This window comes from Orycteropus afer, unplaced genomic scaffold (genome assembly GCF_000298275.1).
Source record: "Orycteropus afer afer isolate SDZICR_OR568_19922 unplaced genomic scaffold, OryAfe1.0 scaffold00021, whole genome shotgun sequence".
Taxonomy (NCBI): domain Eukaryota; kingdom Metazoa; phylum Chordata; class Mammalia; order Tubulidentata; family Orycteropodidae; genus Orycteropus; species Orycteropus afer.
Genome location: NW_006921608.1, coordinates 15,216,185 through 15,241,718, shown reverse-complemented (window position 1 = coordinate 15,241,718; position 25,534 = coordinate 15,216,185). Strand labels below are relative to the sequence as shown.

The window sequence follows — 25,534 nt, the reverse complement described above, 5'->3', positions numbered from 1 at the left end:
CACCAGTGGCTTGGCCCCAAAACTCACATCAACATGTCACCATGGTAGGACAAACCGACAGACAAGTCTGTCTCCCTTAGCTGTTGTTGGAAACCCCTCCAACCACCCTTACCTGGATCCCTGTGGCTAACTCCTCAATCTGTTCCAGTCCCCTTTGCCTTTTCTGTCCTCTCCCTGCCTTCCTGCCTCGTTCCTTGTGGGGCGTGGCCTGGGTTCCCTCTCTTCACCTGGGTCCCTGCGGCTGACTCTTCAATCTGTTCTAGTCCCCTTTGCCTTTTTTTTTTGGCCTCTCCCTGCTTCCCACCTTGCTGCCTGTTCTTAGGTTCCTGGAATCTGAAAGTACTATGTATGTGCCACTAATTTTTTTCTTAATAAAAATCGCTAGGGTTAGGAGCTTTATTATTTCTAGGACTGAATTTTACTTACAGTGCCCTCTCTAAATCAACTTAAATTTCTACTGTTTCACTGTTTTTGTGCGTTTGTTTTTCCCTTTGATTCTCTGCAGTGGGACCAGATCTTCCTCCTTGAAAAACAAAACAAAACAACTCTTTTATCTAATACGGAGGATTAAATCATCCCTTAGTCTTTTCTCTTCCTGGGCAAATTAAACCAATTATTTTAACTTTCCCTTATAGGGTTGATTTGCCAAGCCTTTAATTTAATCACGTGGTGCTACAAAAGCTATTAAATGCCTCTCTGTCTGCCTTGCTTAAAGCTAACATCAAAACATGGGGTGTCCTAATCTCCGTACAACTTATCAATCGTTAAAGAAATAACCCTTTAGGTTTGTTCTCCCCTCAACCACAGGCTTCCATTTCTTACATGATACAGTTACAAGCAAGTGGCTGTGGGGCCACTGGATTCCTTTGTGGAGACCAGAAAGCTCTCCGGCACTAGCACACAGAGTGTGCTTGTAAAATCTGGTCACATGCCTGTTGTTACTTTTGGGGGTACAGCATAGTAGTCATTATCATTTCTAAAACCCACAGATGACATTTTTGCAAATCCCATCTCTGTGGCTTCAGATAAATAAAACATGGGTTCCTGTTATTCACAGAATGACTGGCTGCCCTGGGCTCTGCTTATGGCCAGATGTCAGGCTGCTCCCAGAAATAAGATATTCAAGCAGCTTGAATTACGTTCATTTTTCCTAGGAGCATTTTTTCCTCTGTCTGGAAATACCGATATTAAAGAAGCTGCAATTTCTTCAGGTTCTGGCAGCCAAGAAGAGGCTATGCTGCTGACTGCTGGCTATCTCAGAGGTCACCTCACACCTGCACAGTTCTCAAGGCTTTGACTTGCACTAAGTCATTGTTTTTGGTCACTTCGTGCCACACTGACAGGAATATCTGACAAACGTGATGGTTTAAACAAACAGACCTTTATTCTCTTACAGTTTTGGAGGCTAGAAGTCCAAGTTCAAAGTGCCAGGCTCTAGGGGCTGGGTGAAATCTCTTCAACCTTGGGCTTTAGCTCTGCCCCTTGCTCTTGGCCCACTGAAGCTAGAGGCTTCTCTTCTCTCAAACAGCTGCTGGCTGCTGAGGCTGACAAACCCAAGGCTGACAAGTCTCAATGTTACCAAACAACATGGCAGGCCATTGATTCAAATCCATTGAAAGTCCCATGATTGGCAGAGCACGGTAGGGTACTGAACGATGACTCAGCTACATGCAGGGTTCAAGTGTGCCATAAGCTAGAGACTGTTTCCAAGGTTTCTCCTTATATACAGGAAGCAGATCATAGCCACAAGGCAGCTACTCAGCTGCTCACAGCACATTCCACTGTGGCGTTGATTACCACTCTCATTAGGGGGAATAACTACATCCAGCTGCCCAGCCACTCAACTTAGCCCAGCCAAGTTGACACACAACCTTAACTACCATACTCACTGAATCCCCAAAACCACCTTAGGGAACTGTTGTTGTTGTTGTTAGGTGCCAGAGAATCAGCTCCGACTCACAGCAACCCTACGTAGAACCGAATGAAACACTGCCCTGTCCTGTGCATCTCACAATCTCTGCTATACCTGAGCCCATCATTGCAGTCACTGTGTCAAACCATCTCATCAAGGGTCTTCTCTTCTTTCATTGACCCTCCACCTTACCAAGCATGATATCCTTCTCCAGGGAATGGCCCCTTCTGACAACATGACCAAAGTAGGTAAGGCAAAGTCTGGCCATGCTCGTTTCCAAGGAGCATTTTGGCTGTACTTCTTCCAAGACAGATTTATTAGTTCTTCTGGCAGTCCACGGTACTTTCAGCATTGTTCACCTTAGGGAATAGGTGCTATTATCATCCCCATTTTCTTTTTAGCTCTCAACTCACGGTTACTCCATGTATACCACCATCCCCTCGGTCATTGTGGATTGGGCCGTTGTGATCCATAGGATTTCCATTGGCTGATTTTCACAAGTAGATAACCAGATTCTTCCTAGTAAATCTCAATATGGAAGCTCCCTGAGACCTGTTCAGAATCATAGCAACATAAAAGCCTCCACTGACAGGTGGTGACTGCATTAGGTACAGTGGCTGGGAACAGAACTCTGGTCTCCCTCTTAGGAGGTGAGAATTCTACCATGGAACCACCATTGCCCTCTTCCACCCATTACCCTCATGTACAAATCAGGAAACTGAGGCACAGAGAGCTGAAGTGATGCAGTTCTGGTAGCTCAGCTGCTAACGAAAAGGCTGGAGGTTCAAACCCACCAGCCACTCTGTGGAGAAAGATGTGGCAGTCTGCTTCCATAAAGGCTACAGCCTCAGGAACCTGGTGGGGCCGTTCTCCTCTGTCTTGTAGGACTGCTATGAGTTGGAATTGACTTAATGGCACACAACCACCACCACCACCACCATAAGATGTCTTAATCCAAGGAACCTGTGAATGTGTCACCCTGCATTACAAAAGGGACTTTGTAAATGTGATTAAGGTTATGGACTTTAAGACAGGGAGATTATCTTGGGTTATTTGGCTGGGCCCAAAGTAATCACAAATCCTTAAAGGCAGAAAATCTTCCCAGCTAGGAGCTCTGGTGGCATAGTGCCTAAGGCATTTGACTGCTAACCAGAAGGCTGGCAGTTCAAACCCACCGGCCACTCCTCAGAAGGAAGATGGGGCAATCTACCTCCATAGTGATACTGCCTTGGAAACCCAAGGAGGGGTCGTATGAGTCGGGTCCAACTCGATGGCACATAACAACAACACAACAACAATTTGCATTCAGGTAATAAAGTAAATGAACACCATGTGACAGATACTGATGTCTTATAAAAACATAGAAGGCATTTTACATCTCTGTTTTCCTCCACATTTGCCCTTACCCTCTTCTTTTCTCTCTTACCTTCGTCTCTTTCTCCATTGCTCTACTTCCGTGTGCATTTTTTTTTTTCCCCTTGTGCATTTTAAAAAAAATCCAAACCTGCTGAGTTGATTCTGATTCATGGTGGCCTCGTGGGTTACAGAGCACAACTGCTCCTTCGAGTTTTCTTGGCTGCAATCTTTAAAGAAACAGATTGACAAGCCTTTCTTCTACAGTGCCACTGGGTAGGTTTGAACCTCCAACCTTCTGGTTAGCAATCAAACACAAACCATAAAACAGCTTAAAAATGCTAAATGTTACATGCATGTCCAAATGCATATTTCACATTTTTAAGAGCATCTTATATAGGTTAGGATGGAAACAATTAGTCCAAGCGACTGGTACACAATGCGATCTTCAGCCTATATGACTATGAGACCAGAAGAACTAGATGGTGCCTGGCTACCACTGTCAACTACTCAGAGGGGGATCTGTGTAAGAGATTCTGGGTAGAGTGGGAGAACCATGTGGAACAAAACTCAAAATCTTTTTTTTTTTTTAAAAAGGACTAGGTTTGCTGGTCTGGTGGAAGCCCTGAGACCATGGCCCCCAGCTGCCCTTCATGTCTGGAACTGAACCCACTCCTGTGGCTTCCAGCCAAACAAAAGACAGGCATAGGAGCTGAACATTACCTGAGGTAGATAAACTCCTTGGCCAGATCAATCATGGGACAGTAGAAAGGCTGTGTATGTACAGGGAGACAGCTTGGTGGGCAGGAGTGTATGGGAGGGAAGGGACACAGGGAAGAGGTAACTATGAGGAGGAAGTGGGAGGGAAGCTGTTGCATTGTGGGAGATTGCAGTCAATGTCATAAGACAAAGTACATGTGAGGTGCTGTATGGAAAATGAATTTGCTCTGTAAACTTTCACCCAAATCACAGTGAAAATTTTTTTTTTAAAATAGCATCTTATTTAGTCTAAATTAGTCATATGATATTTAAATATGCTATCTAAATAATCACTGATACTTTTATTCTTTACTCCCCTCCCCTTTTCAACATTCCTTTAAGGAGCTCTGGTGGTACAGTGTCTAAGGCATTTGAGTGCTAACCAGAAGGTTGGCAGTTCAAACCCACCAGCTGCTCAGTGGAAGGAAGATGGGGCCAATCTACTTCTGTAAAGATTTATTGCCTTGGAAATCCAACAGGCATCGCTATGGGTCAGAATCAACTCAATGGCAGTGGGTTTTTTTTTTTTTTTGGTTTTCAACATTCCTTTATCATTTCTATCTAAAGGGGGGAAGGAGGGAGACCTGGACACAACTCACCAAAGTCAGGCCCACATCAGAACTGGCCTCCTGACATCCATGTTACTTGATGAGATGGGAAGCATGTTTTTCTTGAAGATTCAGTTATTTTTCACAGGCTCACTTTCCTTACGAAATTACTATTTGTAATCTAAATGGAGGTTTGATTGTCTGAAAGGTTACTATGCTTCCAGATCATAAATAGCTTTCTCCCTTCAGGTTTTTTAATACCTGATGGTGGGTTTGAAAGCAGCTCTGCCAGAAAGGCTGACTTAATAACCAGCTTTGGGGTATAGCATTACACCAAACAACAGGCTCGGCCCCTGCTTCTGCTGATTTAATTTTTTTGTCTAGCAGAGAGAAAACAAGCACCATGCAGATTACTTCGTGAAGGGCTTTATGTTCACAATAGACTTTTCATTCGAATAGTCTGTTGGAGAACCTGGGTGGGCAAAACGGTCCTGATCAAGGCTGTCAAAGAACATGAAGTAATTGAAGTTGAGGGATGCATTCCTAAAGTGCAGAACGCTGGCCCTGTGAGGCATTAATAGGCATTACTCAACAAAAGATCCTTCGAGAAAAGGGCTCTTGTCAAAAAAACCGGAGGCATGCTGGATTCACAAAATTAAACCAGCCTCTTTCCTGAGGGACTTCTAGCTTTTTTTAAGTTTTTTATTTTTTATTTTTTGTTGTTGTTATTGCTGAGAATATACACAGCAAAACATACACTAATTCAACCATTTCTACATGTAAAGCTCAGGGACACTGAGTATACTCTTCCAGTTGTGCAACCATCTCAACCCTTTTTCTGAGTTATTCCTCCCCCATGAACATTAACCTTGTCCCTAAGGTACCATCTAATCTTTGAGGTTGCTGTTGTCACTTTGATCCCATAAGATAGTTCTTAAAACAGCATAATGCTCAAGGCAGACATTTTTTTACTAGTTAAGCTCTCGTGGTGTAGTGCCTAAGGCATATGACTGCTAATCAGAAGGTTGGCAGTTCAAACCCACCAGCCATTCCACAGAAGGAAGACTGGGCAATCTACTTCTGTAAAGATTTACTGCCTCGGAAAACCAAAGGGGGTCACTATGAGTTGGAATCAATTCAATGGTAGTGAGTTTGTTTTTTTCACTATAATAGAAATACCACAAGTGGATGGCTTTAACAAACAGGAATTTATTCTCTCACAATTGAAAAAAAAAAAAAAAGACAAAACTCACTGCCGTCGAGTCAGATCTGACTCATAAAGACCTCTCCTTGGGTTTCTGAGGTGGTGTTTCTATGGAAGTAGATTGCCCAATATTCCTTCTGAGGAGTGGCTGGTGGGTTTGAACTGGCAACCTTCTGGTTAGCAGTCAAATGCCTTAGGCACTACGTCACCAGAGCTCCCCTTTCACAATTTAGAAGGCTAGAAATTCAAATTCAAGGTGCCAGCTCCAGGGGAAGTCTTCCTCTCTCTGTTGGCTCTAGGGGAAGGTCCTTGTCTCCTCTCAATATCTGCAGGCCCATTGTCCCTTGAAAAGTTCCAGGTGTCTTGACATCTATCTTTCCCTGGATCTAGGAGATTCTCAGCACAGGACCCTTGTTCCAAAAGATGTACTCCTCTTCTGGCTCTTCTTTCTTGGTGGTAGTTAGGTCTCTCCCTCTCTGCTCACTTTTGTCCCCTTATATCTCTTGTAAGATAAAAGATAATGCATGTCACACTCCAGGGAACCTCTCCTTACATCTGATCAGGTCTATGACTTGAGTAAGGATGATGCACCCTACCCTAATTCCTCTTACAACTGATTGGATGATCACATCAGATCACGTCATGGAAGATGATTACATCATTGCATAACTACCAAGTTACATCATTATATAACAGCGAATCCACTAAGAATCATGGACCAGCTAAATTGACACAGATTTTTTGGGGACATAATTCAATCCATGACAGCAGCTAACTGAAAGGCTGGAGGTCTAAGTGTACATAAAGGCACCTTGGAAGAAAGGCCTTCCAATTTGTTTCTAAAAAAACTCACCACTGGAAACTCTATTGAGTACAGTTCTAGTCTGAGACACACAGGGTTGCCATTGACTTGATGGAAACTGGTTTTTCCATTAGTGTCAGACTCTAAGGGGAATAGATCTATATTATCTTAGTTTGGAATTTAATCCATTATGTGGTTACACCTCTAAAGACTCTTAAAGTGATCAGCTGTAGAATAATATCTTGAGCTGAAGTTTAGTTTAAATCTGTTAAACATCTAAGTAATTAATATTTAATCCTTGGATGTGGCAGGCTCTGCTTTTTCTGCAAACTCTGACTGCAAAGATCATAATTATAGTAATTAAGACTATTCTTTGAAGTATCATTCACCTAACATCTGAATTGCCTTTGAGAGCTGATCAAATAACTAATAAAATGAAGAAAAGTATTTAAAATCCAGTCAAAGTTTCTATTTTCCAAAAAGCGGATTGGAAAATTGTATTGTTGTTGTTGTTGTTATGTGCCATCGAGTCGGACCTGACTCATAGCAACCCCTCCTTGGGTTTCCGAGGCAGTTATCACTACGGAAGTAGATTGCCCCATCTTCCTTCTGAGGAGTGGCTGGTGGGTGTGAACTCCCAGCCTTCTGGTTAGCAGTCAAGTCCCTTAGGCACTATGCTACCAGAGCTCCTGAAAATTGTATTATAGATTAGCTAATATCATCCAGGGACCTAACACCAGGAAATTATGGGCAACCAATACCTGCTGCTGTTAAGTCAAATCCTACTCATAGTGACCTATAGGACAGAGTGGAATTGCCTAATAGGGTTTCCAAGGCTGTAAACCTTCATGGAAGCAGACTGCCATATCTTTCTTCTGTGGAGCTGCTGGTAGATTTGAATCACTGACCTTCTGAACCACTGCATCACCAGAGCTCCTCAAATGCCAATAGTGGTATTCAAATACAACTTTACTGATGTTATATCCATATAATTCATTATAGCCACATAATTTTATAAGAATATGAATCTCTCATAAGACTATAATGGAGAGATTTCTGCATTTATGGAAACTTCCTGCTTCAGGAATTCCTCTCTATAACTCAGGTGTCTAATCAGTTAAATGAATGAGTGAATAAATGAATGAATGAATTCATTGTAAGAGTTAACTCTGGAAAATGGCAAAATACAATTTATTTTAGAGTTTTTTTTTTAATGGAACTATGTAGTTTAATAAAAATGGTTTTGTTCTTTTAAAATGTTTTCTCTGGTGTTAAAACAATACAAGATACATCATCATCAAATAATGTTGTTTATTTCAGGAAATAAGTCTTGATGCATCTTTAATCTCCAAAGGATTCAACTTAAGCTATTAATTTTCTGGTCACAGGCTATGTGACCCTTTTCTTACTGGATAAAGAATTTGTTTTGCCTGTAGGCAAAGAGTAATAATGTGTTGGTAGGACGTCAAGTTGAGGCTATCATGAAATATTTAACTAAGTATAAAGAACAGAAGTAAATCACAGAGATTAAAACTCTTCCGAGTGCTTACATTTGATTGATGAAAACTATGGTGATTAAAGGACTGGGCAATAGGCAGGGAAGAGTCCAAAAGTATGATAAATCTGAGGAAGGCTAATATGAGTTGGGAAGCTGTGGTAGTTATGTTTGTGTGTAAGCTTGGCTGGGCCTGGATGCGTGGCTGGACAGCTGGTGGTAGTTATTCCCCATGATAAGACTGGCAATCAACTCCATGGTGGATCTACCACAAACAGCTGAGTAGCTGCCTTTGGGATGTGGTTTGCTTCCTGTGTATAAGAAGAAGCCTTGGGAATGGTCTCTAGCCTATGGCACACTTGGACCCTGCATGTAGCCGTGTCATTGCTAAGCAGCCTGCTATGCTCTGCTGACCTTAGGACTTACAATGGACTTAAGTTAATGGCCTGCCATATGGTTTGGTAACATTGGGACTATGCCTTTTTATTTGTCAACCTTGAGGCTTCTCAGCCTTAGCAGCCAGCAGCTGAGTGAAGAAATGCCTCTAGCTCCAGTGGGCAGGGAGCAGGAGGCTGAGCTGGACCCCAAGGTTGAGGGGCTTTCACCCAGCCCCTAGAGCCTGGCACTTTGAACTTTGACTTAAAGCCTCCAAATTGTAAGAGAATAAACTCCTGTTTGTTAAGGCCATCCCATTTGTGGCATATTTCTTGTCAGAGCGGCACTAGGGAACCAGAACAGAAGGCTATCATAAATGTTGATGGCGGGCAGGGTAGGGGGAGGAGCCAGAAAGTGGCAGAGCTGGGGTAGGAATAAGGTCCATGAGAACAGAAATCAGGGTCATAACATATAAGTTAGATGTGCTTAAATAGTCAGGAAATTATGGCCAACAATAGTTCTTGCCCTGAAGAAGCACACAGCCTACTGTAATAAAAACAGACAGGTACATAGATAATCAAAACATAATGTAGCCATTGCTGGGAAAAGCTGAGATAATAGAGCAACTAACTTAGCATTATCGTCAGATAAGAGGTCACAGCTGAGCTGAGTCAATGAGGGTGAGTTTGCAGGAGATTGTAAGGGGGCTGAAGCGTGGATTAATGAAGGTAGGGGGATTTTCCTGGCAGAGTGAACAGCAGACAAATACAACAGCACTGAACTAGGTGGCTGGAGTTGTGGTCTAACTGATCAGATTCATTTTTAGGAGGATACCTCAGTGTTAATGATGGGTGCAGGGGGACAGACTCATTAAGAGGCTGCTAGCATTGTCCAACCAAGAGATGATGGAAGCCTAACAAATACACTGGCAATGGGAATGCAGAAGAGGGGTCAGATTCAAGAGACTTTAAAAAGTCCAACAGGCTGTGGGAGGCAGGAATGAGAGTATGGGAGTCCAATCTGGGAGGCTGATAGGGAATGTAAGAGAGGGTACAGTTGGGAGGAGATGATGTTGAGCTTAGTTTTTTGATATGGTAAGTTTAAAGAATCTATGTGGCATCCATGCAGGGATGAGTAATGAGTGGACAGACGGGAACATAGATCTGGAGCTCAGGAGAGACATGGGAAGGAGATGCAAGTCTAGATTTGAAAGCCAGTGGAAAGGATGATGGTGGTTTGGGCAATGGGATTACCCTAGAAGATCCTGGAAGAATCTGCAGCGTGAAGAGCTAAACGGAGTTGGCAGAGAAGGACGAGGTGCCCACCAAGAGCCTGGGGTGGACTAGTCAGAGAGGAAGAGCAGGAACAGGATGAGGATACCTGGAAAACCAAGGAGAGGTCCAAGGAGAAAAGGATGAGCCATAATTGCTGTACAACATCCAAGAGAAATCAGGACCAAGAAAAGTAATTCGATTTGACAGTCATTGGAGAAGGATCTACTAGACTGCAATGAATGAATGGGAGTTGAGAAAGTGGAAGGGGCCAGCAAGAGTAGACCATCTGAATGCATTTTTGGTGGTGAGTGGGAGAAGGTAAATGGCATTTGACTGCTAACCAGAAGGCTGGCGGTTCAAACCCACCAAGCCACTCCTGAGAAGGAAGACTGGGCGATCTACTTCTGTAGAGATACTGCCTCAGAAACCCAAGGAGGGGTTGCTATGAGTCAGATCCAACTCGACAGCAGTGAGTTTGGTTTGGAGTATAGTAAGATTTTTTTTAACAGAGAAATCTAATTATATTTGTAGGGTTGGGGAAAGGAGTAAAGGAGGAGACTATGAGAGAAAAGAACTATAAACATCTGTGTTCTGGGGATCAGGATTATATACACTGGAATATATACAATCCACTGATCAGGATTGTACATATTAGCAAGAGTAACATAAGTAGAATTGTGTTTCATAGACCAGGAACTGTCAGACAATAACACAATATTATACAGTTCCTGCTGTAATATCTTGAGTTACACTTAGAGCAAAGTTCACAAATAACATGTCTCTGCAAACGTCAATGTTACATTTTTAAATAATAGGTGTATGAAGCAGGATCATACTCTTTTATCTACTTTAATGGCAAGGGATTGAAGCACGTAACTTTTTGAGGTTGCTTCTAATCCTATTAAAAATGTATGATTCTGAGTATTTTGACTCTTTTTATGGAATTCATGACTACTTTATTAATATGCGGAAGCTCTGGTGATGCAGTGGTTAAAGCATTCAGCTGCTAACCAAAACGTTGGTGGTTTGAACCCACCAGGCGTTCTGCAGGACAAAGATGAGGCAGTTTGCTTCCATAAAGAAGATTTACAGCCTTGGAATCTCTATAGGACACTTCTATTCTGTCCTATAGGGTTGCTATGAGTCAGAATCGACTTGGTGGCAGTGGGTTTTAGGTTATTAACATGGTTCTTGGTGAAATGTTCATCTGGCCTACCCTGATTTTCTTGCTATCTGTTCTTCCTAGAATATCTTTACTTTACAGTCCAAACTGAGTTCTGTAACAAGTTAACACCAATCATTTTGATCATGCTCTCTCTCTACACCCACCAGGTATAGCCATTGTATCACATGAAATATCCCAACTTGAAATTTCAAAATTTCTAGATCAGCTCACTTTATACTTTCTTTTGTTCATCTTTCAGTAGTGTTCTACTGCTGTCTACTCCTCCTCAGAAAATCTGTTGCCCTGGTACCAGCGAATACTTTTTTAAAAAGAGACTATCTGTCTTGAGTAAAATTCAATGAAGTCAAACATGTTGGCAAGTATTGCCTCTTGACGTTGAAGATAAGTTTTTTATTTAAAAAAAAAAAAACTTCAAATTGTCCTAAGACATGTTGTTCCAGGATTTGCCAGGTTAAACATTGTGGAAATTGTTCCAGTGACAGGTCACCCTGAGAAACTGGGGGTGCTTTTATTGCTGACTTAGCATTTGAAATCCCTTTTATATTGGTCAAATAGATTTACATTTTAATGAAATATTAGTGCTGAGAGAAGATTATAAAAGTAAGTGTCTGCATATTATCAGTGGCCTGGATAATATAGTTTCAGAAACAGTAAAATACTCAGAATTCTTACCAAGTACATCAGGAACTGCCAGCCAACAAAGAAATACTGTACTGTTCTTGCTGAGATATTCTGAGTTATATTTGGAGCAAAATTCACCAATAAGTATATTCCTGCAAATGCCAATGTCGTACCTTTAAATAAAATGGAAAATACAAACCAAATTAAAAAAGGGACTTAAACCTTGTGTTGATGCAAACATTATAAACTGAGCATTAGTTAAAAAAGTACCACACTGACAGGTCCTCCTTATGAAAATACCACTCATATCAAACCATCTCTAGTAAGCACCATGGGACCTCTGGTAGCATAGTGCTTAAGACACTTGACTGCTAACCTGAAGGCTGGCGGTTCAAACCTACCAGCCACTCCTCAGAAAGAAGGTTGGGCAATCTACTTCCGTAGTGATACTGCCTCAGAAACTCAAGGAGGGGTCGCTATGAGTCGGGTCTGACTCGACAGCACATAACAACAACAACAACAACAGTCAGCTAACCTAACTCTAACCAAGTAAGACTGTTATCTGATTCTCTTGGTTTCTGCAATATTTGTCCTGTCAAGAGGATCTAGCTCTTGGTTTTGTGGGATACAGCAGTCACAGAATAAATTGGACTCCTTAACACAAAATCATTTAGGATCCCCTCCAATCAGTGCAATCTCTCCAGATTACTAAAGTGTATAGTAACTAGACGTTGGAGGTACCTTCCTTTGGGAAATCTCAGTAACATACCATCAAAAACTCTTCTATTCCTGAGGCAACTCTGAAACTAAAGTGGCCAGTCTGTCTTCTCAACCAGAAGTGATGGCCAATTGGGCTAAATTTGTATTCTAGATACTGGCTCCAAACCAAGCTGATGTCTAGTGTGGGAGAAGAGGGGAAGCCGTCTTCATCTCACTGTTAATTCTGTAGCATTCTAGATAGTAGTCATTTATAGGTGACTTGAAGCAATCAAGTTACTGGTTGGTCTTGAAGATCGCTGATAAATTGACTATAATTTTTATTTCTATGATGACAGTATCTGGGCTTAAACCAACTAGGGTCTCACAGACTATTAGATGCAGTACTTTTAATCTAAAGGGGAAGAGAGCAGAAAATGCTATTATTTCTGGCTGATTAAAGGGGAGAGAAATCAGGTAACTTTTTAAAGGAAAAAATAATCATTAAAATAATTTATATTTATTAATGCACTAAGAATCAGATCACAGTTCAAAACTTGTCATTGAATTAATAATAATAATAGTTGGCAATTCCTTTCAGACACAGCTTTTGTGAGGTCATTTATTGAGGCCGGTGGTGAAAAGCTTCATAGCCCCAGAGCAACACTTGGCAATAAATTAGTTCAGCTTGTTTCCACATGGCCTGAAAATCTTCATTTGTTCCATCATGAAAAACAAACTTTCATTTGCTTGAAGCAGGAAAAATAAATGATTTACCGTTGCACATTTTGACAACGTAATTTTTAGCATGCTCATATGTTAACCTTTAAAAAAACACCACTGACTACTCTTTTCCCTGTTTGATTTTAGTCCTTGTAAAGAAAAATGCATTTTTAGCTTTTAACAGAAAGAGCCAAGTTTTCTTAGCAGGCCAAAAGGCCCAATATAAATACATGTGATGCAGCACATAACTGAATGAGGTTGAGCAAAAGTCTTCCCCGAACTTCTCTATGCGTGACGTGGATTATCATACTACCAGATAATGACAGTCTCATGATGTTCATTGGAGGCATGGGTATGGAACAAGCAACTAAATCCCCTTTCATTTCCATCATGCTAAAGTCAAGAACAGATCATTTTTAACTATTGTGGGGAACAAATGTGAATTATCAATTATATCATTCTATTCAAAAAGCAGTAAGTTATGAAGGCAAAGTAGGCCCAGCCAGAGTAGTAGAAAATGTCATCTGGATCGCTAAAGGTCACGAAAGTGTACTAACCAAGGTGTTTTCTGATTAACTACCAGAGTGTAGTGGTACGTGATAGTGACAGTAGTACTAATAATTAACACTGAAAACAAACAAAACCAAACTCACTGCCATGGAGTCAGATCCGACTCATACCAACCCCTCCTTGGTTTCCAAGGTGGTATCCCTATGGAAGTAGATTGCCCAACCTTCCTTCCAAGGAGTGGCTGGTGGATTTGAACTGCCAGCCTTCTGGTTAGCAGTCAAATGTCTTAGGCACTATGCCACCAGAGCTCTTGCTAACCAGAAGGCTGGCAGTTTCAGCCTCCAGCCACTCCTCGGAAGGAAGATGGGGCAATGTACTTCTGTACTGATACCACCTCAGAAACCCAAGTAGGGGTCGCTATAGGTCAGATCCAACTTGACAGCAATGAGTTTGGTTTGTTTTTTCTTCTGGTTAGCAAATGCCTTAGGCATTATGCCGCCAGAATTCATTTAATCCTGTGAGGTAGGTAATATCTTCATTTTAAAGTAAGGATATTGAGGCTTTAAAACATTAAGTAACTTTCCTAAAGTCACACAGCTCTCTGACATTAGAGACTCACCCTCAACGCTTATACCATTACACTATGCAGGATGCTTTTGTTAGCAAACAGGCTCACCACTTCCTAGATGAGACATAGGGAAGTTATTTAACTTTCCTTAAATATCAGATTTTGCTCTTCAAAGGGTTGTTTCTACATTTAAATAAGACTCTTCATGTAAAACATGAGTAAGTGTTTAATAAATGTTAGTTGTTATTAAAAATAAGAAATTAGCAAAGAATCCTAAGAAACACATTTTTTAAAAAATAATCTATTTCTACAGTGGAGCTATTCCTCTCAACTCAGCTCTACTCTTACTTAGCTTCATGAAGGAGGGAAAAGGCAAGAACGTATTGGCAATGTTCCTCTTTTAACAAAATATTTGATAAATCATTGTTAAACCATTGTTTTTATTAAGAAGTGTTTGTGTGTTTCATATCCCTTATCTTTGTATTTCCTCTGTGTAATGAAGAACTAAGTTTACTGAAAGAGAGGTTTGGTCTTTGTCCCAGCTCCTGGAGGTAACCTCCAAACTCTTGGAATTTACTGAGTGATAGGAGTGTTTTTGTTATTCATGGTGGGCCCCTCTGACCACACCTGATGATTTATGCTAAGGAGATGAACACCTACTCTTAGCACTGGGGCAGGCCCCACCAGAAAGGCCAACCATGTGATGAGAGGGCTGGAGCTTGGAGGCAGGTGACAACAGCCCAATCTCCAATATCAGCCCAACCTCTGGAGAGGTAAGGGAGGAGAGGGCTGGAAAGTGTTCAGCCACATGGGCAGTGATTCAATCAACCGTGCCTACAGAATGATTGTGGACACAGAAGCTTAAATGAGCTCCTCTGGCTGGTAATACTGTTTGAATATTGCCACACTTCTATACTGGGAGGGTAAAATGTCCCTGAGGACAATGGAAGCTTTCCTTTTGGAACTTTCCCAGACCTCACTCTACTTGTCTTTCCCTTTGCCAGGTTCTGATTTGTATCCTTTTGCTTTAATTAAATTGTAATCATAGCTATAGCACCTTCTTTATTCTTTGAGTTGCTCTAATAAATTACTGTACCTAAGGGTGGTTGGAGGACCTCTGAATTTGTAGTCAGCTGATCTGAAATGGTCCTGGAGACACTTGAACTTGTGACTGGAGTTTGAAGTGGGCAAGGGCAGTCTTGTGGAGGACTGTGTCCTTTGACTGTGCAGTTTGCCAAACTTACTACAATTGCTCAGAAATTAAGATGATCATATAAATGATGACAGTTATATTGACAGAGCTTTACAGCACTCAAAGAACTTTCATGTGCATTATCTAATTTTATCCTCAAAGCAGTCTTATCTCTTTTTCCAAAAACTGAGGCTGGGAGAAGTTGAGTAACACTAGGTTGTCAACACAGTGGATAACAGAAGTTGAATCCACATTTGAACTAAAAAGCTCAGGGTATAATATCATTTCTACTTTAAAAAACCTTATTTATGTATAGATTTTATATTTATCATAGACTGTAAATTATGTAAACCACAGACTGCCAGAAGAACGAACAAAGCTGTCTTAAAGGAAGTATAGCCAGAATGCTCCTTAGAAGTGAGGATGGTGAAACTTTGTCTCATGTAATTTGGACATGTTATCAGGACCAGTCCCTGGAGAAGGACATCCTGCTTGGTAAAGTAGAGGTCAGTGGAAAAGAGGAAGACCCTCAATGAGATGGATTGACACAGTGACTGCAACACTGGGCTCAAACACAACAACTCTGAGGATGGCACAGGAACAGGTGGTGTTTTGTTCTGCTGCGTACAGCATTGCTACAAGTCAGAGCTGACTGACAGCACCTAACAACAACAACGTAATTCTTTGAAGGCAGGGACTGTGTCTTAATACTCTTTCTTACCACTAATATGAAAGATAGTTAGCAAATTTCTCCTTTGTAGCCATCTACATTATCTCATTAAATACCTTCTATTAACTACAAAAGATGACATGTATTAGGTAAAATGTTTTAAGTTTTCCTAAAAGACATATGATAAATGAAAAAGAAAATACAGGACCTAATTTTTTAATTTCTAAAACCCAGGAATTGGCCATCCTTATTTCTGATTCCATACGTTTGCCTCCAGTGATTCCATAAACCGCAATATATATATATATATTTTTAAAAAAAGAGTATGAAAAATAATATATTTGAAGAAATACAATTCACATCTGAATGTATTTGGAAAAACATTTTAACCATGAAAAATTTGACAATGTCGACTAAAAACTCTACTAGCAGAATCAAACCAAGGAGGAAAAGAAAAAGTGAAAACACTTTGAAGACACTAGGCTCAAGGGAAACATGATCAGGGAAAACAAATGCTCAACATACCAACACTGGTGTCACATTTAAAGCTCAATATTTTGTTAAAAAATTTGATCTCCCCGGAGGAGAGTAAGCATTGTTTTACTTAAAGTGCCTGAAGTATCTGTATTCATTACCATATGTCAGCAGCCATTCAGACAGGGTTTTGTCAAGGAAGAAAATATGAATCCCTGTAATTCTTCTCACCAATGGTATTTCCAACAAGAGCTACAAGATACAATCAATAAATGATGGCTTTGCTACAGAACAGAAATCATTTGCACAGACAGGAAAGCTACTGCCTTTCCACTAATAGCTACATTCCCAAAGAAAATTCTGAAGAGCAACTTTCTGTGTTATTTTTGGAAAGCGCTAACTACAAATTAGGTAGTTAACTGGTACATCTTTTTTTTTTTTTTTTTTGTCTGTGTGTGTGTGTTTTTCATTTTTATGCAGTATTTTCATGAAACAATCTAACAAATAAGTTCTCTGAAGTAGAATCGTCTACTAGGTAACACAGATGTTTCCACTGAATTTTATTATGGTCATAAAAATTTCATAACTATCATAAAATAATATTGTAAAATAATAATTTGATGTGGCCAATACATGGGCCATGGTCAAAATGAAAATGGAAGTATTTCATGTGAAAGGGTAGACAGTTCTAAAATGGAATAACATTAACCTCTAAATGACATTACACCCATTTTAGTGATTTGTTCATAGTTTTTAAAGCACCTATTTTTTTACGGAGAGTATTATTTATTTTCTGCTTAAGCAATGCTATAATTATTTAAGGGCAGGGACCCTATCTCAATCATCTTTTTTATCACTAATATACAGAATAATGAACAAATCCCTAATTAACTGAAAAAGATGGTATGTTAGGTGAAATGAATTAAAGTCTCCTTAATATAGCTGATAAATGAGAAAAATAATGTAGGACCTAATTTTTTAATTTATAAAACTGAGACATTGGTCATTCAAGTGATTCCATAAACCACGATCTATAAATATTAAATACATATTAAAGAACTACTTACCTAGTAAGTCTGAGGCTCTCAAATTTTCTTTCAGAAAAATAACAGAAATAATGGCACTACCTATAAAGAAAAATGACAGTGAATGGTGGTTCCAACAGAAAAACATGTATCATGCAATGTTACTTGAAAAAAGGTAAGCAGTTTATGTCTTGCTGTGTCCTTGTCAGAGACACCCAGCAATTGCAGCTGCAACAATGACTTTCACCTCCCTTCAAGGTGGAAGATACATGGAAATCAGCCTGGTCCCCACTGGACCTAGGACAGTGGCCGTGATAGGGCCTGGTATATGATGAGGGCTTAACACGCAGCGAATAAGGCATTTAGCTGCTTACCAGAGAGTCGGCAGTTCAAACCCACCAACTGCTCCATGGGAGGAACATGAGACAATCTACTTTTGTAAAGATTGACAGCTTTGGAAAACTAATGGGGGTTGCTATGAGTTGGAATCAACTTGATGGCAGGTTTTTTTTTTTTTTTTAAATAAAAGTTTACTAAATAAATGATTGGAAAGAAAGAAGAAAAGCAGAAGAAGCTAGAAGGGGCAGAAAGGCATGAAGACACAAGAAAAGGAAAGAAGGAAAAGTCAGAAAGAAAGAGGAAAGTTCTAAGCTTTTTTGTTACTGTAAAAACAGATAACTCAACATTTGCCAATTTAATGTTTTTCACATGTACAATTTAGTGACATCATAATTATATTAATCATGCTATGCAAACATCACCAATTCCATTGTCAAAATTTTCAACCCCATAAACAGAAACTCAATGCTCCCTAAAAAATGACTCCCCTTTCTTCCCCTTCCTCCTGCCCTGGTAACTACTAATAACTTTTGGTCTATTTTTTTTTTTTTTCTTATTTTAGATATTTCACAAGTCATAGTTGTCCTTTTGTGACCAACTTACTTCACTCATCATGTTTTCAAGGTTCATCCATGTGGTAGCATATATCAGGAGAGAGCCTTAACTTGAAATATATCCCAAACAGAAACTCATTATTTCCCAGCATCTTCTCCTACAATCCATACCCCAGTTAATGCCACCTCCATACACTACTAACGCCAGAGTCCTGGGCTCTGTATAGTTTCTCCTCTCCTTCATACTACTTAGCCAACAGGCTACTGGGTCTGTGAGGTTCATGCTTCACTGTCTCTCAAGTCCACCCCTCTCTTCTTCTTCCCATTGTCAATGACTCCCTCAGGCAGCTTCATGTCTGATTTAGACCCTTCCTCATACTACCACCAGAATAACCTTTGTGAAACGCAAATCTAATGTTAACCCTCAGCTTTAAAACCTTTTGATGGCTTCCTTTCACCTACAGGGCAAAGGCCAAACTTCTGAGCATGAGAATCAAAAACTACCATGATCACTCCTGCCATTTTCTTTCTTTCTTTTTTTTATTGTGATTTGGGTGAAAATTTACAGAGCAAATTCACTTTCCATACACCAGTTCACATACACTTTGTCTCATGCCATTGACCACAATTTACCACAATGCAACAGCTCCCCTCCTACTTCCTCCCTATAGTTACCTCTTCCCTGTGTCCATCCCTTCATGCACTCCTGCCCTCTGAGCTGTCTCCCTGTGCATAAGCAGCCCTTCTTTCTCCCATGATTGTTTTCTCCAAGGAGTGTATCTACCTCAGGGAAATGTTCAACTCATATACCTGTCTATTGTTGGCTGGAAGCCACAGGCGTGGTTTCACTCCTGCCATTTTCTGTTCATCCTTACCTCACTCTTAGTAAAATAATCGCAATTATCAGAATCCACCTTAGTTTTATGCTCAAGGGCCTCTAGATGCACTGTTCCTTCTGCAACTCTGCCTCCATCCTGCTGACCAACTCTAGACTCAAGCATCAGCCCAAGAATCCCCTAGTCTGAGCCGACCCCTCCACTGTTAGGCCATGATTATCCCCTGTATCATTACACCTAAGAGTTGTTTCTTTCATCTGTCTGTCAGTTTGTTTGACTATGGTAGGTTGTGTGTTGCTATGTTGCTGGAAGCTATGTGACAGGTATTTCAAATACAAACAGGGTCAATTGTGCTAGACAAGCTACAGTGGCACTTCCAGAGTAAGATTAGGAAAACAGGGTGGCAATTTACTTCCAAAAATCAGCCAGTGAAAACCAATGGATCACAACAGAGTATTATTCAATTTAGTGCAAGAAGATGAGCCCAAGTTGAGAGGCACTGAAGGCCACAGCAACGGACTTGAGCCGAGCGACAACTGTGAAGATGATGCGGGACCGGGCAACCCTTTCTGTTGTCCACAGGGTCGCCATGAGTCAGGGCTGACTTGACAGCAACAATAAATGCATTAAAATTTTCTATTTCAGATTTGGATCAAAATAATTTAGGAAAACTAATTTCACAAATTAGAACATTAGAAAGAGTATGGAAACCAAGACCCTGGCTTCCTTTGTAATTAGATAAGATGGAGATAAAAACTCATTGCCGTTGAGTCGAACCCAACTCTTAGTGACCCTTCCTTGGGCTTCTGAGGTGGTATCGCTATGGAAGTAGATTGCCTAACCTTCCTTTTGAGGAATGGCTGGTGGGTTTGAACCGCCAGCCTTCTGATTGGCAGTCAAATGCCTTAGGCACTAGGCCACGAGAGCTCCTAAGATGGAGATAGATCAGCAATAAAAATAGGAGAAGTACTGCAAAACTAACATATACCACATGTATTCCATGATAATATTCCTTGAGATGGTCATTCCTCAGTAAAGGATGCCAATAATAAGGGAGACACTGCTTATGTGGAAAAAGACATTTTAGAGGTTATTGTTGTTATTTGCCTTCGAGTTGGCCCCGACTCGTAGCGACCCCTCCTTGGGTTTCCGAGGCAGTATCACTACGGAAGTAGGATTGCCCAACCTTCCTTCCGAGGACTAGCTGGTGGGTTTGAACCGCCAGCCTTCTGGTTAGCAGTCAAGTGCCTTAGGCACTATGCTACCAGAGCTCCCATTTTAGAGGTAGAGGAGACATAATGGTAACCTCTTCCAGGTCCTTCACTGTCTAATTGAGAAACTGAGGTCCAAACAGCTTGTTTGTTTATTCATCGATCTATCTAACAAACATTTATATTACAGATGAGTTAGAACCAAGACCCATATTTCCCTATTTCCAGTTCGGGGCTCTTTCTAGTATGCTACACTCCGTTGCTTCCCTTGAAGTAAGAAAAGACATTTTCCTTCTCAGCTTGTTGCTAAGCCACGGTTTCATAAGTAATTTTACTTTCAGAAGGAAGAGGGAAAAATGTTATGAGGGAGATAATTTCATTGCTAGATACAAAAAGGACGTGATTACTAACAATAAACTGAAATATACTACATGTACCAAATTCTATCAATTGCTGTAAAATAGTTATGAGTTTTGTGAAAATAAAATGATACTTTTACTTTCTACTGAAAGAATTCAGAAGTCTAACGTACTTCTACATTCATCCAATGATGTCTGCTTAAGAGAACGTGAGATTTTCTACAGACAAGAAGAGATTTTTAGTTTTTATTTATCTAGGTTTTAAAAAGTACAAAAAAAAGAGAACAATTTATGAGAGTCATTTACTTCTAAATCATTTATGTTGCAAAATATGGTTAAAATGAGAGTTGTGCGGAGCAAAAAGAGTATCTAAGCAACAGTTAATAACATGACTTCTAATTAGAGTTGTATATTTTTTAAAATGAGAAAAAAATACATAAAACGAAGTGTTCCCATAAATCCTTGCAATTGAGATCTGTCAAATTCAAGCCTAAGTAGTTGCTATAACAACCACTACTGCCTAATGAACATCTAAAATGGGAAAAAAGTATTACACCTTTATTCCTAGAGTAAAATTCAATATTAAAAATTAGAAAGATGATGCCAAGGTTTAAAAACATGAAAACAAAACATGCCTGTAAATGAACCGGATTCGTGCTGCTGTTGTTAGGTTCCGAGCTGGTTCTGGCGCACAGTGACCCTATTTAAAACGGAATGAAAGAAACACCGTCTAGTCCTGCACTATCCTCACAATCGTTGCCATGCTTGGGCCCACAGTCACAGCCAATTGTGGCAATCCATCTCATTGAGGGTCTTCCCTTTTTTGCTGACCCAAGCATGATAATCCTTCTTCAGGGATTGGTCCCTTCTGACAAAATGACCAAAGTACGAGAGACAAGGTCTGGCTATTCTCACTTCTAAGGAGCATTCTGACTGTACTTTCTCCAAGACAGATTTTGTTAATTCTTCTAGCAGTCCAGGCAACATTCAACATTCTTTGCCAACACCACAATTCAAATGCATCAATTCTTCCATCTTCCTTATTCAATATCCAGCTCTCACATGAGGCTATGGTTTGGGTCACTCACACTTAGTCTTCAAAATGACATCTTTGCTCTTTAACACTTTAAAGAAGTCTTTTGTAGCAGAATTTCCCAATGCAATACTTCATTTGATTTCTCAACTGCTGCTTTCCTGAGTGTTGATTGTGCACCCAAGTAAAATGAAATCCTTGACACCTTTAATCTTTTCTCCATTTATCATGATATTGCTTATTGGTTCAGTTGTGAGGATTTTTGTTTTCTTTATGTTGTGGTGTGATCCATACTGAAGGCTGTAGTGTTTGTTCTTCTTCAGTAAGTGCTTCTAGTCTTCTTCACTTTCAGCAAGCAAGGTTGTGTCATCTGCAAATCACAGGCCATTAATAAGTCTTCTTTCTCCAACCTGACATTCCATTGTTTTCATATAGTTCAGCTTCTCACATTATCTGCTCATCATACAGATTGAAAAAGTACAGTGAAAGGATACAACCCTGACACACACCTTTCCTGATTCTGGACGGACCACACAGTATCACCTTGTTCTGTTTGAACAACTGCTTCTTGGTCTATGTACAGGCTCAACATGAACACAATTAAGTGGTCTGGAATTCCCATTCTTTGCAATGTTACCCATAATTTGTTATGATCCACACAGTTGAATGCCTTTGCATAGTCAATAAAACACAGGTAAACATCTTTCTGGTATTCATTGCTTTCAGCCAAAATCCATCTGGCATCAGCAATGATATCCTTTGTTCCACATGGTCTTTTGAATCTGGCTTGAATTTCTGGCAATTCGCTGCCCATATACTGCTGCAACTATTTTTTAATTTTCTTCAGCAAAATTTTACTTTCATGTGATTATTAATAATATTGTGTGATGACTTCCACATTCTGTTGGACACCTTTCAAGTGGTGGACATTTATGCTAGGTGTGATTAAACTGTAATTAATTCTGAGTATTTACACTAGCACTCAGTTTTGTGTGCAATTTTTGGCTTGGGGCATATTTGGGCAGAGGCTTATAAATGTTTTTCTATTCTGATCTACACAGAATACTCACAGGCAGGTCTGCACTGAGTGTTCTTGGATACTGGTCTACACAGAGTGCCGTGATCTATACAGAGTGTTCACAGGCACTAATGTATACAGAGTACTCATGGACCTTAGTCTATACAGTGTGCTCATGGATGCTAGTCTACTCAGAGAATACTCATGGATATTCAGTTATACATAGAATATTCACCAAACCTCATCTACACAGAATGCTCATAGCCACTGATATACACAGAGTGGTCATGGACCCTGATGTACACACAGAGTGCTCACTCAACTTGGTGCTTAATTAATAAATACCTGTTCAGGCAAAAAAAAAAAAAAAGGATATTAGGAAAACCAAGAGGAAGATTGATGTTTGCTCTCCTAGGCACTCAATAAAATGTGAGAATGTTAATAAAATGTCCTTCCGTTCACACAGGACATTGCTTCTCCAAGGAGCAAGCACTGCTATTTGACCAGGCAAAACCCAGTGCCCACTGTCAAGTAACTGTTATTCTTGGCAGGTAGGAAATGTTTACTAAAGTTGATGCCCACCCCCACCCAAGTTCATTAAAAGTTGATGGTGGATGCAGTTGTCCAAAGAACCACCTCATCTTGAGTCTCGTAATTCTATTGGGTTTATAAAATTTGTGATCAGGAGATCTAATCTGAGTTGTCCTTCAATTCATCCTTACTTTGTAATCCTTAATGAGGATGCCGTAAGTGTAACGTGGACAAGAATTAGCCAAAAACACCTCCTTGCTCTTTATCATTCAAATGTCATCCAGGTGGAGAGATGAAGGGCCTCGTGAGGAACCGTTGCAGCTGCAGAGCTGACAGGGCGGCAAGGCCCTGAGCTTGGAGGGTTGGAGCACCGGTTTTTTTTTGTTTGTTTTTTTACCAGTAACCAGCAATGGACTAAGACATATCGGTGCATTAGCTTCTGGGTGTCATCCCTCGCTGGTGAGAGCTATACGTTTTCTAATTATCCTTTTTTCTCTAACATGTTATATAGATTAAAAACAAAACCAAAAAACAACTCACTGCCCTTGAGTCAAATCCAACTCATAGCAACCCCCACTGGGCTTTCAAGGCTATAAATCTTTATGAAAGCAGACTATGTCATCTTTTTTTCCACAGAGCAGCTGGTGGGTTTGAACCAGCAACCTGTGGTTAGCAGCCAAATGTCTTAACCCACTACAGTACCAGAGTTCCTTATGTTATAGCTAGCCAACCAAACCAAACCAAACTCACTGCCATCAAGTCAATTCTGACTCATAAGGACCTCCATTGAGTTTACAAGGCTGTAAATCTTTATGGAAGCAGACTGACTCATCTTTCTTTCATGTAGTGGCCGGTGGGTTCGAACCACCTACCTTTTGGATAGCAGCCACATGCCTTAACCATTGCACCACCAAAGCTCCTTTATAGATAGCCAGTTATTATCAATAAGAGTATAGATTAAGCTGAGCTGTTTGTGTGTTCCACAGTGGTCTGCAGCATTTGAAGAAAAAGTAAGAGACAAGTCCTCTGTTCTCCAAAATGACCATGATCTGTGTGTGCAGATATGACTGAAAATACCAAGATCTGACCCACTGCCCTTTCCCTACTAAGTGCTGATATATTTTGAATCAGGCATTCCCACCAGTTTTGAAGGAAATCTAACGCTACAGTGGATAAATGAATGGTCAAGTACAAAAACAAATAATTCACAAATTATTTTATAATTTATAATTCAAAATTAAAAGGGTAAACTAACCACAGGAAAAAGTCCACCAGTAACAAAAGAAAGGCAACTGGAAGCCAGGTATTTTTTTCCACACACAAATTTCATGTACAGTGGTGACAAGGGAGCAGTGAAGTTAGCAAGTACTTGTGTCAATGGAAACCGATACCATCTTTCTGAAGAGTGATTTCACAGTATCAACCAAGGGCCAGCTAACTATTCAAATTCTTTCACTCAGTAATTCTGCATCTGGGAATCTGTCCTCAGGAAGTAACCCAAATATGGAAAGAATATCAAGCATAAAGTTGTTCATTGTAAAATTATTTTCCAATTTTGAAACATAGCAAGTGAAAAACTGGTCGATTCTAAACAGTGAGCAAAAATGGATAGAATATTATGCAGTCAATAAAAAGCCTGGAAAATGATAGTGATACTGAAAATGCTGTAATGCTAAAAAAGGATTGACAATTCTATTTATATAATAACGATGTGAAATGTACATACAATAGTGGTAGCTAAATATTCGAAGAGTTTGACATGGAATAATTAACTAACCAGAACCTGGTGGTTCAAACCCACTAGCCGCTCCTTGGAAGGAATATTGGACAATCTACTTCTGTAGTGTTACCACCTCAGAAACCCAAGGAGGGGTCGCTATGAGTCGGATCTGACTCCACAGCAGTGAGTTTGGTTTTTTGGTTCCTCCTGACAAGGAGTTCTGGTGGTGCAGTGGTTAAAGTATTCGGCTGCTAACCAAAAGGTCAGCACCAGCCATTATACAAGAGAAAGATGAGGCAGTCTGCATCTGCAAAAATTTGCAGCCTTGGAAACCCTATGGGACTGTTCTACTCTGTTCCATAGGGTCAGTTTGAGTTGGAATTGACTCAATGGCAATGGCTTATCCTCCTAATATCCCTAGGAAATTGATGTTCCTATTCTCAGCCACATTGACCCAGGTGGGGGGGATACGAGAGGTCTCCAACAGCAGGACAAACTTGTCTGTCGGTTTGTCCTACTGTGGTGACATGTAGACGTGAGTTTTGA

General features: G+C 40.3%; 1 protein-coding gene across 1 annotated transcript in view; it reads right to left on the bottom strand.

Annotated features, from left to right (window-relative positions):
* Positions 1-25,534, bottom strand: part of NIPAL2 (NIPA like domain containing 2) — a 97,317-nt gene that overhangs the window by 25,444 nt on the left and 46,339 nt on the right. The window contains exons 4-5 of the mRNA XM_007934842.1: positions 17,430-17,489; positions 11,581-11,702 (exon numbers count right to left, since the gene is read on the bottom strand). Of these exons, the coding sequence (XP_007933033.1) occupies positions 11,581-11,702; positions 17,430-17,489 (182 nt within the window). The remainder of the gene's footprint in view (positions 1-11,580; positions 11,703-17,429; positions 17,490-25,534) is intronic.